Raw genomic sequence first — 13,347 nt, forward strand, 5'->3', positions numbered from 1 at the left:
TGAACTGTACTTTCACCTAAAAGGCGAAAAATATATACTTTCATATAGAATGTGGATTGGGCTTTATATCTCACGCTCTGGAAAGGACAAGAGAGAAAGAGGAGAGGAGAAGGAAGAAAATGAAGGAAAAAGAGCGTGAGATATAAAGCCCAATCCACATTCTATATGAAAGTATATATTTTTCGCCTTTTAGGTGAAAGTACAGTTCAATAGTGAAAGCCACCTGCTAGAAAGTTCCAAAACAACTTTCTAATAGTCTGGAGGGAGTAATGTTTTGTGTGTATATATAATGCCCTGTTTTTGGTATCTTGTTACTTTTGTACTTGATACATCGTCTGATGAAGACCTTGCTAGAAGGTTGAAACGTTACGTTTAGTTTATGTTTTTAATAAAATAAATTACTGCCTTGGTCAGCATATTTATTTTTTTCACGATTTATCTATCTCCAAGTCCATGGTGGTTTTTCAAAGCTCTAACAAAGCAAAATGTCTGGTGCCACTGTTACCTGTACAATCCAAAGTGGTTTGAACTGTGTGGTCTTGCTCACTTTCCCGTCACTTCGGTGCTTTGTGGCATTCACGCCTTGCAAACTAACATTTCAGCATTGAAGTTTGCACCGCTGACTATGTTTTAGTCATATTATTTTCACTATATAAGATGATCCTCACAGACAAAATTCCGGAGTTTGACTGTGGATAACATGAAAAAATATTTTTGCCTAACTATACGGCGAAGAGTGGATTTTATTAGCAAATTTCCAATGGTAAGTTCTGCCATCGCCGTAGGGTTAGGCAACAAACATAACGTTATGCAAGATATAGGTGTCCCATTTTCATTGCCGGTGACTTAACCTAATCAGCAATTTTAAGAATTTTGAACTATTTTAAGTTTTTTTGAACCCACTTCAGGATTTGTCGAACCTAACTTCAGATATTTAGAACCTATATTTAGAATTTTTAGAACCTATTTGAGGGTTTTTAGAACATATTTTAGGACTTTTAGAGCCTATTTTAGAAACCTAGAGGCACACTTTTTCGAAGCTAAAAGTCCGAGGTCTACTCATAACAATAAATGATCTGGCTGCTGTTAGTTGCGGACAAGAACAAGGGGTGGTGGTACAGAGGGATGTCTTGCGTCAAATACTTCAGAGCGTTCTTTGACCGAAGCCGGGAAGTGCAAGGACTAAGAAAGAGGCAGAGGCCACCGCACCGTATGGCTACACCGTGAAATGATTCAGCGTCCAAGAACAATAGCATCCAGATCATTGAACCACGTAATGAATCTTCCCTCCGACGACGAAAGATCATATCGGCATAGCGAAAGGCAAACTCCCGGGTCGCTACAAATGAGAGTCGAGTCATCGCGGCTTTTGTAAGGTTGCAGAATCCCACCGGCGTGTGTCCACTGAGGAGCATATATCCACATTTTAGGGGTGCGGACTTTTGTCTACTTCCCGTTTTTGTATTCATTTGTATTAAACATAGGTATTAATGTGTGCTGTTTCGAACCCGATAACTCACTGTTATGGTGAGGTTTGTGAGATTGAAGTTTTGTGCCTATTTTACATAATCTTGCCTAAAAATGCCGCTTTATTTCACTACTTTCGTTCTCCAAGAAGTACACTCAGCGGCAATAAAAATGGGATACGTAGATTCTGTAATTCTTGCTTCCCCACAAGGCGTTGTTGTGTTGTTGTTGGTAGAAATAGCCATTGAAAATTTGCCATTAAAATTCCCTCACATAACGCCTTTCTGGGAAGCAAATATTTCAGAATCTACGTCTCCCATTTTTATTGCCGCTGAGTGTACACCGTACAAGATAATGTTTTGTATTCTGGGTGCCCTTGCTGAGATAACTCCAAAAGACATAAATGTATTCATGTCAATAAGTGTGTAACCGACTAAAGGCCGAAACACACAGCTGTATTTATACTGGAATGTCCTTGTTGACTCTGGACTGGCTACCAGGCTAGAAATAATGGCTGCCAGACTAGTTTTGGCGACTATCTTATTATTTATACATGGGTTACAGCAACTGTGAACACGGTGGAGCGTAGCTGCTACCAGGACAAAATAGTTTTTCTAGGAGCGTCGACACGAGGCGTTAAACAGGAAATTGTTATTGAGAAACATTTTTGCGTTTGAATGATGCATATATTGCTTACAGACCCTGTTACATTAAATGAGATTGAGACTTTTCTTTCGAGACTGTGTCGACCTCCGTGGCAGTGTGGTTAGAACAGCGCGATACGACTCCAGAGGTCCGGTGTTCAAAGTCCGGCCTGAGCATTCCTTTGTGAATGTCCCTTCACCAATTTCTTCAATCGTCATCAACGCTAAATAACAAATCAAATCGAGCCTTTGGTAGAAGCTGTCCCGAATTCGATCCCCGGTGGGTGACTCAAAATCCCGATACTGACTCATCAGAGTGATGGCAATTAGGTAGCTGCTTGAAAGAGACTGTTTATGAAGTCACGCCAGAGAGGTGACCTGACCGCATTTGATGCGCTGAATACGAATCACACACGCTGCGTCATGCAAAACAAGATGGAACAGAAGCTTACCTATCGTAGTACTCCAGAGAGAGACTGATACTGTCGTCAGGCGAGATAATGATTCCATCCACAGCTTCCCCTCGGTCCTCTGGTGTTGTCTTGAAATTTGATGCTGGAACACAGAGAAATTACATCTTAATGCCAAGTTTTAGGTTTTGTTCCCTAAAGAACATTTCGTTACTGACGTCCCCGTGAAAATTCTGTTACTAAAATAATGAAATTTTACTCTAAATCCTTGCATCTAGCAAGTATTATCCAATTCTCCTCCTCTCACAAGATTTCTAGTTGTGATGCTTTCAGCCCTGGAGCTGAAAACACGGTACACAGTCTATCCAGAAGTTTCCATCTGGGACCATGTATGATCCTTTTGGGAAGGGGTAAATGTAGCGCCAAAATAAACACAAATTGATGATTTGTGAAAAAGAAAAAGGTTTAAGAAAAGGAAGCTAGGGGTGTGTGCATTGCGATGCTACAAATTAGCATCCTTGGATGCAATGGTCTCTTCCATTGCATCGGCGGACAGTGGTCACTGCCGATGATGCACGGATATTAGGGTGCCGCTACCTTCAGGATAAAGATCTTATCCTTCGGTAGATACAACCATAATATCAATGAAACAATCACCACAGCCCGCATCCAGCTAGTTAGTCGATAGGGGTGGGATACCACTGAATGTTTTCATTGCAAACATTAAGAACTAAATTACTAATGAAGTTGGAAACTATTCAACTTGAGTACATCACTGATTATTGCAAATCAACCACTGAAAAAGTTTCCTACACTGTAAGATCGTCAATTTTCGCTGCCATCCATACTCTTAGAATTTACCGTAACATTAACATTTTACGGTTAAATTTTAACATTCTCCCTGTTACTTGTAAAAAACTGGACGTAACAGTATTTTTTAAATTTTAATTTCAATATTTTATCATGTACAAATACAGATAATGATTATAAATTACAGTTAAGTAAATATATATTAAAAAAAACTGAATCATTAGCATTACATTAATTAGGTTAACTATGCAATAGCCGTTAATACTTTTAAAAACTGTCAATGTCAGACCGTAAGAAAACCCAAGGATAACATATAAAATTGCAAACAGCTAAATAATGGTTTGTTTTAAGATAAAGAAATCAGAGCAATGGATAATTTTGGTCATAATCTTACTCTTACAAGCAATTTTCTCACTAAAATATATTTTTTTGGGGAACAGCATTGGTGAAACAAAACACTAACTAAATAACAACGAATCCAAAATGGATCCCTACCTTCCTCTTTGTGTTTTGCATAAAAGTCTCGTCTCCTCTGCATCTCCCCATGGAAAAGGCTAGGCACCAATTTGTACACGATATCTTGGAGTGTTTTGTCCGACCTGTAATTAAATAATGATTACATTTCCTTCACGAACCTATGGACAATATTACCTAATCTGGCATAATATACTTAAATTATCATCATGCACATCATTAGAAATCATATCAATCTTTTTAGACCGTGTAAACTATCTCAAGAATACGGATATAATAACAGTCAAATTGCCCATCAGTATGTTCATTCTTCCCTATCGTGCTTTATTAATGGAAGGAATTGGCGAAATGTCAATCACCATTTTCATTCAGTCAATTACGACACATTTACCAGAAGATTTTCCATTTTTACTGCCAAGGGTTATACGATCTACGAAGCAATAATTTATACATATAAATTGCAAGAAAAATGTATTAATATTAAAGGATTCCAAAAGTATATTAAATTCAATAGTCTAATTACGACTTATTTAAATGCTCTTCATACATTATAAACTGTACAAAAACTTTACAGAATTTAAGAATCAGAGGAAAGATAATTAATTCATTTACCCTGGGTTGGAAATGAAATGGCAGATTTGTATGCAAAACAAGCCAGGGAAATTCAATCGTCCTGGAGCTGAAAACACGGTACACAGACCTTTTACCGAAGGTGAAGAAAAAATTGAAGGGAAACTGGAAGGAATGGTATAAAATTGAATTTCAAAATACGGGAAGTTTTTTTTATCAAAGATTAGCTAATTACAATAGAATCAGTCCCTGGTTTACAAAAGTTAAAGGTACAAGGAATATGATAGTATTACGGAATCGTATCAGGTCAGGACATACAACTACAAAAAGTCATTTACAAAATATTCGGATTGTGCAAAATCCAAATTGTGTAGGTGGCAATAAGGGAGATATACACCATATTATATTTCAGTGTAATAGGTAGATAAAGGTACAAGGTACACTCTACAATACTATCAAAAACTGCAATTCCTCTTCCACAGTGTTTGGAATCTTCGATTTGTGAACCTAACCTTACAGTCGGATATATATATTGCTATCATTTGTTTTTTTGAAAATTTGTAATATCAGTAAGAGTTATTTGTATCAATATGTGACGTTTTAAAAATAACGTAGACCAAGTAAAAATAAATATGTATAAGTTCATTCAGTCTGTTTTCCGCAATGTATTGATGATCAATTGAAATAAAAAGTCAATATGCAGATGACATCTGCTTCGCATCAAGAACATTACATTCCTTCAAACAGCACAGGCTGTAGAATACAAGGGAACGTAAGTTGTGATGGACAATTTGCCTATACTAATATCTTTCCTGTTGACTGTACCGTTGTCATGGAATCTTTAAAACACGACCTAAGTTCATTTGTGGCACGGAAGCAGATAATCGTATTATGCAGATTTTCAGAACGGGTTGAGCTTTTTGTTCAGTGTCCTAAGAACTCGACCTTTATTGCATTGTTGAGGTTTGTTACAATTTTTAATGAGCATGCTGATGGACAATTTACCCATTATATTAAATTCAAAAAACTTCCAGAAGAAGAAACATGGAACCCAATTATTTTTAAAAGATCAGTCGGCCTTTTTCGACCTGATTCAGTAAAAACTATTTGGAAAGTGTCTCCATTTTCAAAGACCCACGTGAATAATTCAACTCGTAGCTTCAAGTGTATCTTGTGAAATATTTCAAGAACGTTGATACCTACTTCATGTGTCATAAATATTTTCTGTTTTGCCTTTAACTTGTCTGTTCGATTTAAGATATACACTGGTTACACAGAAATAAATATTTGGAAAACACATTTGCTGACTGGTTCCCCCCAAAAATTGGTAGTCAATAGTGTTGCCCACGGGACGAGACGGGACAGGCTTTTAAAAATTCGAGACGAGACGAGATTGACCATGTGTCATAAGACAAACGAATATTTTCGAGACGAGACAGCATTTCCACGAGGCTCCACGAGACGAGACAGGCCAAAGTCTCGTCTCGTGGGCAACACTAGTAGTCAAGTATTCTCAATAATCAAACGATTTTTCTATGACCAATCACATACATCACACTATACGTAGTACACTTGAACAATGATTTATGCAAGCTTACTAGTACTTACCGTATGTGGAGTAAAGGTTTTGTCTTGTGGATTTGCACATCGCAGATGGGACAAAATTTGCTGGTTTCAAGGTAACGCACGATGCACGTTCTGCAAACTGGAAAACAAGACGATACATTTTGTAAGCATCAATCTCTTAGACAATATTATTATTACATTATTTCTACTTATTTCGACAAAATAACAAATTTCCTAAATTTCCCCAGTTTATCAAACCATTCGGTGGTACTTTAACATGCTAATAATACCGTAGTTTATCCAAAATGTTCCACGTTGGAGAGTGTAAGATCATGTTCAGGAGTGTACAAGGGTAAAATTTATACAAAATAACCTTACTGGACATTTAGGAAACATTTTAGAGGGATCTTGAGGGTGTTGGGGGGGGGGATGTGGATAAATTAAGGCTAATAACCAGTTTTAAGTGTTAAAACAGCTCTTGCTATTAAAGAGAATAAAGTTTATTCAACACTAAATAAAGTACATAAATGTACAAAAATCTCCCGTTAAGAATCTAGTTCAAGGAAAAAGTGGGACTTTTATTTTCATTCCCAAAACCTAAGAACTACACAAACGGAGTGGTTATCACATCGCGCTACAACGCCAGGGGTCCCGAGTTGGAATCCTGGCCTGGGCATGGATGTTTGTGAGTGTCCATTCATCAATTTCATCATATCATCACTCATCCCATCTTCGCAAATTAGCCAAAAGTGGCACGAAAGGCGAAGTAAAATAAATCAAATCAAATCTCTCTGACAGTACTAAGTTTTTTAATATATTTTCAAAGCGTTACTCGAGTGTAATGGTAAATTTAGAGCGAAAATAATCATAAATTGGACCTTCATGAAAAATTTTAGTGGGGGGGGGGGGGGTGCTTGCGCTCAGGTTGAGCCGTTTTCTCAATAGCGTTCAGCGTGTCGCCTCGGACTGCTGGTCACGCATGCTCAATGTTCTTTTTTTTTAGACTGCAGGTGCCAGTGTCGCTTGTCTGTCGCGTTGGCCTGGAAGCTCCCTAAAACATTTTGTTGTTATTAATTTTAGTATAACTTCCACAACTACAGCAGTAGTTGATGTAAATGTTTTCGAGACGAAAGGCAGGTGCATTAAGATTAAGTTACATTCTATTCAGCTATAGAGAAAAGAGTTTGTTTGGAACAGCCAAAAAATAGTTTTGTCGTAACCGAATATTTACTTATACTACACGCGAATAAGTAGGTGATTGTTCACAAAAACAAAATTATTTCAGTAATCGTGTAAATTTGTTTTGAGTTACGCTAAGAAATTGATCAAAATCACCAAATTTGGTGAAGGCAAACACACTTTTAGTTTGTTTAGTTGATTCATGTCGATGTTCATTTATTTTTATCAGCGTCACAACGCAGAATGTCGCCTGCCTGTATGTGTGACATAACTGAACACGTCTCAAAATCTTCGTCTCCTCTCGATGAGCGACAGATAGTTTTGGATGGTATCGATCTGGACACCAATGCCTGGATTGTTTTCGTGTTCCTGCGGCCAAAGACCCGAGTAAGTCTCTGTATTGCTTATCATGTCAATGTTGGTGAAGAAATGAGAATGTAAGGTCGGGCAAGCCTTTCTTCTCGGCTCTGACCTTTCTGCGGAAACTGCGGTTTGCTTGAATAAATAACGACATTCCCGCGCATGCGCTTCGCATAGATTAAGCCACTTGGGCAGTCGCTGCGATGAACGATGATGCCCCTTTGTTCCCTCTGGGTGTCGTGCTGGATGTTCAGTACTATACTAAATTATAGCTTGTGTTTCCTCTCGGGGCGCTGTTTTATCATGTCAAAGTTCGCTTCAAGTTCAATTTATGCTTAGATAGGTTAATCGAGTGGAATCCGAAACACTGTGTAATGTGCCTCCAACGGGGGAATTAAGCGGACCCCAGAAGGTTAACCCTGATACAATTCCCGTCACCAAGCGGTCTTTCGTCTGCTAGCAAGCTTTGCTTCATCACGTGAGTGTTTCCATCCATTGATACGAGCGCTGAGTGCAGCACGTGGTGTTACCTGCCAATCAGAGCTCGCCAATCAGAATTCGCTCGGTCACCTTCCTCTCGAGCTGTCAAAGGTACCAAACTGGCGTTCGAATCAGGACTCGGACCAAACCATCATCAATGCGAACCACAATATTAAAAAGGTGCACGTCCTCCGTTGGTGTGGAAGGATGGAAGACAAAAAGTATATTAGGGATACAGGTGAATTTAAAATTAAGAGGATAATGAAGGTGGTTACGATTAGAGAGAGAGAGAGGCGAAATGTCTTACGTCATGTCTGGACAAAGAAGTTCCGAGCGGGAAGTGAAAATGAATGACTAAAGCTCTGAACAGTGCATAATTAATTAATGAAAGTAATATAAGTTTAATGAAAGCGGGGAAATGAAAAGGTGGTAGGAAAATAGAAGAGGAGGTACAGAAAATTGCACCATCATTCCCAGGTATGTGCAGCTAAGGTTCATGCTCTAAATAAATGCTTCTCTTTTACAAGTTCCAAAGATTCAAATTTCGAAGAAGTTTCCCCTTATTTTGTGTGAATTCATTGTAAAAAAAAACACGCCACTAAATTCGGCATGCTACAATTGAAAGAGAGATCCACAGCAGGGGCGCCGACTTGTCAAAATTATTGGGGGGGGGGCCTCTGATCACTGAAATAAATTAATGAATGACTCCCTCCCACCCTTTTTTCAGTTTTGGCCTCAGTGTTCAGAATCTCGTAAAAGCACATGAATTCCTCAAAAATATCAAAAATTTCATTCACAGTTCGAATGCAGAATGTCAATTGTTCACGGATGTAAATGTCACTAGTTTCGTCAACCGTAATAGCAAAATATTCCCGACTTTTAATATCTGCTACAACGGGGCACAAAACAGATCTCCCTAACATATCAACGACCTCGTTCTTAATGTCATGTGAGAGCCATTTGTTGCCCGAACGTCCTATCCACTCTCCTAGTTCATGCACATCTTATTTTGAAACTCTGTTTAGTAAAAATGTTAACAATACTCTAATTATATAATTAGTATATAGTAATATGTCATGTGTTTTGCTGTCTCTGGTCATTGCCCCCCCCCCCAAAGTTGATGGTGTAGCGGTCTCAGCCCCCCAAATTTGATGGTCTAGAACATTTCAAATGTGTATTTAAAGTTAAGTTCATGTGGCACAATTCAGAGTAAACTTTACAAGAGAAACAAAATAATACATTAGATTCTCTTAAGCAAAATTATTTGGGGGGCTCTGCCCCCACATCGATAACATTGGGGGGGCTCAAGCCCCCCCCAAGTCCCATGGAATCGGCGCCTATGTCCACAGCCCCTTTATTTTACATACACTTTAAAGTTTAAAAAATGCAGTATGCTTGATAAAAAGTTCGAGGCTGTTTTGTGACGCCATTTCGTTGTCTCCTATGTTTGATCTTCAAATCACGAGATGGCAGAATTCATAAATAAATAAAGTTCTCCGTGCACCTTACACCGTGCCATGAAGGCGTATCTGGCACATTATCGTTCTCGGCCATTTTTGGAGGCGATGTGTTCAGCGCCCCGCTTTCCTCATGGTTGTCCCCAGAGGCTGGTAAACCCCAGAACCGCTTTATGCAGGGAAAAGGCTGGAAAAAGTCCGCCTCGACCACCAACCCAGGGAATCGAACCCGGGTATCTCGCGTTTGTCAGACGCCTCACACATGCGGATCCTTTCCCCATTCAAGACATTTAAAACTAAACGCTAAACCGTTAACACACGAAACATCACAGAGAGGAGGGGGAATTAGTTGACGCACATAAGGTATTTGCCCCTCCCCCACCTTCTCGAGTCGTTACTGATGTCATAAAAACATTACATAATTGACATTAAATAATAAACGTGGAATGAACTTTAAATTCCTAGAATATGAATAGTTTAAACTACAACGTAAAATCAGGAACATTACAAACTACACGAGCTGATCTTCGGAAGTGTTCCCATCCGAGCCATGAACAAGTAGACAACTTGTAATGGATTCCTGGAAACGAACCGAACAACAATTACGTTATGTTACGTAAGATCTCCGAGCGAGAGATCCCATTTCGAACCCATTCCGTCTTGCTTCCCCCTTCCGTACACTCCGATCGGAGGAAAGAAAGAAGAAGAAAAATAAAAGCCAAGATTCACCCGGAAATAACTTTACGGCCGAGCTCGAGCGAGTGTAAACCAGGCATGAAAAATAACGGTGTCACTTCACTGCCCTCTGGTGGATAGTAAATGTAGCTTTGTCAAGTCAAAAGAGAGGGCAGAGTGGCACATCAAAAGATGGAGGGGGGACTGCTGTACTTGCCATGTCTCCCCCTTCCCCTTCTCGCGCGAACAGATCGATAATCCCCCCTCTTCTTCACTTCCTCTCCCCTTCACGGTCGCATGCTGTCCTTCCCCCTTCGCTAACCATTCGCCCGAGCTTTAAAAAAAAATCTTTCCCACTCGAGAATCGCAACCTGTTTGGCACGCGCTAATGAAGGAAGGAAACCTGTTTTAATCTTTCGGCAGCCGTCACCAAGGTTTCTTAAAACTCTGAAATGACACGTCAAAACTTTAGGAACTATTTTGTACGGCGGTGGACCTAATATTTACAACCTTGGGAAATAATTCAAAACAAATGTATTGATATCAGAATCTTACTTACGTCACTGTAATATATTTAAGCAAATTACTCAAACACGTTACAGTTAATATGGTCGCGGGTTCGAATCCAGGCGCGTATGGGTGTTCTTTGTGAGTATCCCTTTATAAATGTAATCGGTTGTTACAATAAATGCGAATAACCACAGACTATCGAACATCAAGCATCAAAATATGTTTTAAACAAGTCTAAGAAAAACAACGTTTTAAGCATTTTGTTTTAAACGTTTAAAACATGTCAAAAAAACAAAGCCATGTGTTTTAAAAGTTTAAAACAAGTTGTTTTAAACATGCCAACCCTGGTTACGAGCCAGTTTATACGAGACGCAATCGCCTTAAACTGATGCGAATCACCTCATCAATCATTATCAATCTACTTCCATATCAGAATCGATCTCGTATTTCTTTTACAGATAAAAGGTGATCTTTAAGAAAGGTTCTCTAGTGTCAACCCTTTTTGCATGTAGTATACTGTAAACTCCTATAACACGACGGGTGAAAATAGCCAATGCGTAAACAAATTATATTCACTTATGCCATATCAGGAATGATTTCTGACCAGCGTTACGGATCTCCCCGATGGCTTAGTGGTAAAGTCATCGCTTTGTAATCGAGGGTTTGATACACGGTGAAGGTACACAGTGCTTCGGATGGTGCTGTGCATAAGGTGGGCTTAGAAACTAAAGCCACTTTTCCACTCTTTTTCTAATACTTTTGTATTTCTCTTTTTATTTATGACTCTTGTATTTTTCCTTCACGTTTCTATCTCGATTCGCTTCTCCTTTCTTTCTTTCTCTCTCTCTCTCTTTCTCTCTGTGTCCTTATGTCTTGCTCTATATTTGTTTCTTCTTACCTCTGTTGCTTCTTTCATTTCGCTTTCCACTCTCACTTAAAACATTGCTACTATTTTCAGTGGTGTGCCCAATGGAGGGGTAGGGGGTTCGTAACCTCCCTTTTGTCCAACATCCCTAAAAAGTCAGGGGAAGTGTACGGGAGACTACTAGACATAACCCAATCCCTTTTAGGTCATATTCCCCTGAACGAAAATCCTACCCACGCCACTGGCTAACTTCATCATGACTCGCACCCGGTCGGCTTCCGTGGTGGAGTGGTTAGCACACTTCGCTACGACGCCAGAGGTTCGAATCCCGGCCTCGGCATGGGTGTTCTTAGTGAATGTCCTTCATCAATTTCGTATCAACTCATCCTCATCGTCGCGATTAGCCAAAAGTGGCAGAAATGCGAAGTAAAATCAATCAGTCATCGACTCGCAACCATGACGTCAACATTTTTGAACATGGATACCAGTTCAAAACACAAGTTTAATTTTGGTCCCCCTCGTAACTTTTTATGCTGGTGCTCATGCTTACGTGTAGGTGCGAAGGCGGATGATGTAGCTAAGATTTATTGCCTACAACAAGACAAATATAACAAAAGTATATCGGGTTCGATGCCCGGTGGAGGTACATAGTGGTTCGGATCCCAGTTTAAACTGTAGGTCCAGTCCCGATTAGCCTTACTGTGCATAAAGTGGACTTAAAACACCAAATCAACCAACCAAAAGTATGCACAATGCCGATTTCATAAATCGTTTCTGTGACTATTCTGTGGCCACATACATTCAAGACTGAGTCACACAGTCTCCTCCCTATCCTTGTATTTAGCACATGGGAACCATTCAATTCAACCATTGAATGGGGCTGATTTCTTGCACCCACAGCAGATGGCACGTCTCAGTGGCGTACGCAAGGGGGGGGTTACCGGGTTTAAACCCCCCCCCTTGAGCTTTTGAAATATTATGGAAAATGCTGTAGAAAAAATTAAAAATGGCTAATTTATCACAGTCAAAGATCTGCGACAGTAATAATAATAATAATAATAATAATAATAATAATTGAATTATTATTCCCATGCAGCATGAAGAAAAACACAACATTCCAAACACAATCTAAGCGGCCGCAAAGTTCAATTTTGCAATTATTTTCTTTTGCAAAAAGTCGCCCAGTGACTCTCGCGAGAATTGTGAAAATTCCTTGCTTCGTCGCAGTGTGCCGACCTTATTGCAAACGTTCTTCCCGGTACTGATTTCACATTCCCTTGTGAACTCTTAAGTGATGCTGAGTCTACATCCACATCATTAAATAATGTTGAAGAAGTGCTTTGTGAATCACCTAGAAGTGATAAATGTCTTAGAATGTCTATAAACGTACTTTTCAACGAAAACATAGACTCAGTGGAATTTAGCAACATTTATTCTCGCGCTTCATCATCATCCTGGGCGAGTTTCATAGGTAAAGGTAATGTAAATTCCCCCGTGCATATAGCACCGTGCCATGAAGGCACACGTAGTGGTGTGGTGGGCCCCAAAGATTCTCGATCTAGTACTATTTTGCAGGTGATGTGATCAGCACCATGCTCCGGCAGCCTTCATCCCCCAGGGTTGCTCTCAGGTACCCATTGATATGAGGCTGGGTGCGGAGACAAGCCTGGATAAATTCCAACCAATTCCGGGAATCGAACCCGGATATCCCACGAAGTTGTCTGACTAGACCAGCGCGGCTCCTTGAATGAGTTTCATATTTCGATTATTTCAATAAATTTAATATATTTGCTTGTTTTTATGGATTTTCTTCACACTTAAAATGTCTCACTTATCATATACAAATAACCGTTGACTAGACAATTATTTTGTTACAAAGA

General features: G+C 39.5%; 1 protein-coding gene across 2 annotated transcripts in view; it reads right to left on the reverse strand.

The window, feature by feature from the left end:
• LOC145998786 (uncharacterized) overlaps nucleotides 1–13,347 on the reverse strand; it is a 169,994-nt gene that overhangs the window by 20,926 nt on the left and 135,721 nt on the right. For both annotated transcript variants that reach the window (XM_083135378.1, XM_083135377.1), the window contains exons 3-5: nucleotides 5,984–6,080; nucleotides 3,827–3,930; nucleotides 2,564–2,666 (exon numbers count right to left, since the gene is read on the reverse strand). In XM_083135378.1, the coding sequence (XP_082991504.1) occupies nucleotides 2,564–2,666; nucleotides 3,827–3,930; nucleotides 5,984–6,080 (304 nt within the window). The remainder of the gene's footprint in view (nucleotides 1–2,563; nucleotides 2,667–3,826; nucleotides 3,931–5,983; nucleotides 6,081–13,347) is intronic.

Source organism: Lepisma saccharinum, chromosome 14 (genome assembly GCF_977018435.1).
Source record: "Lepisma saccharinum chromosome 14, izLepSacc3.1, whole genome shotgun sequence".
NCBI lineage: Eukaryota > Metazoa > Arthropoda > Insecta > Zygentoma > Lepismatidae > Lepisma > Lepisma saccharinum.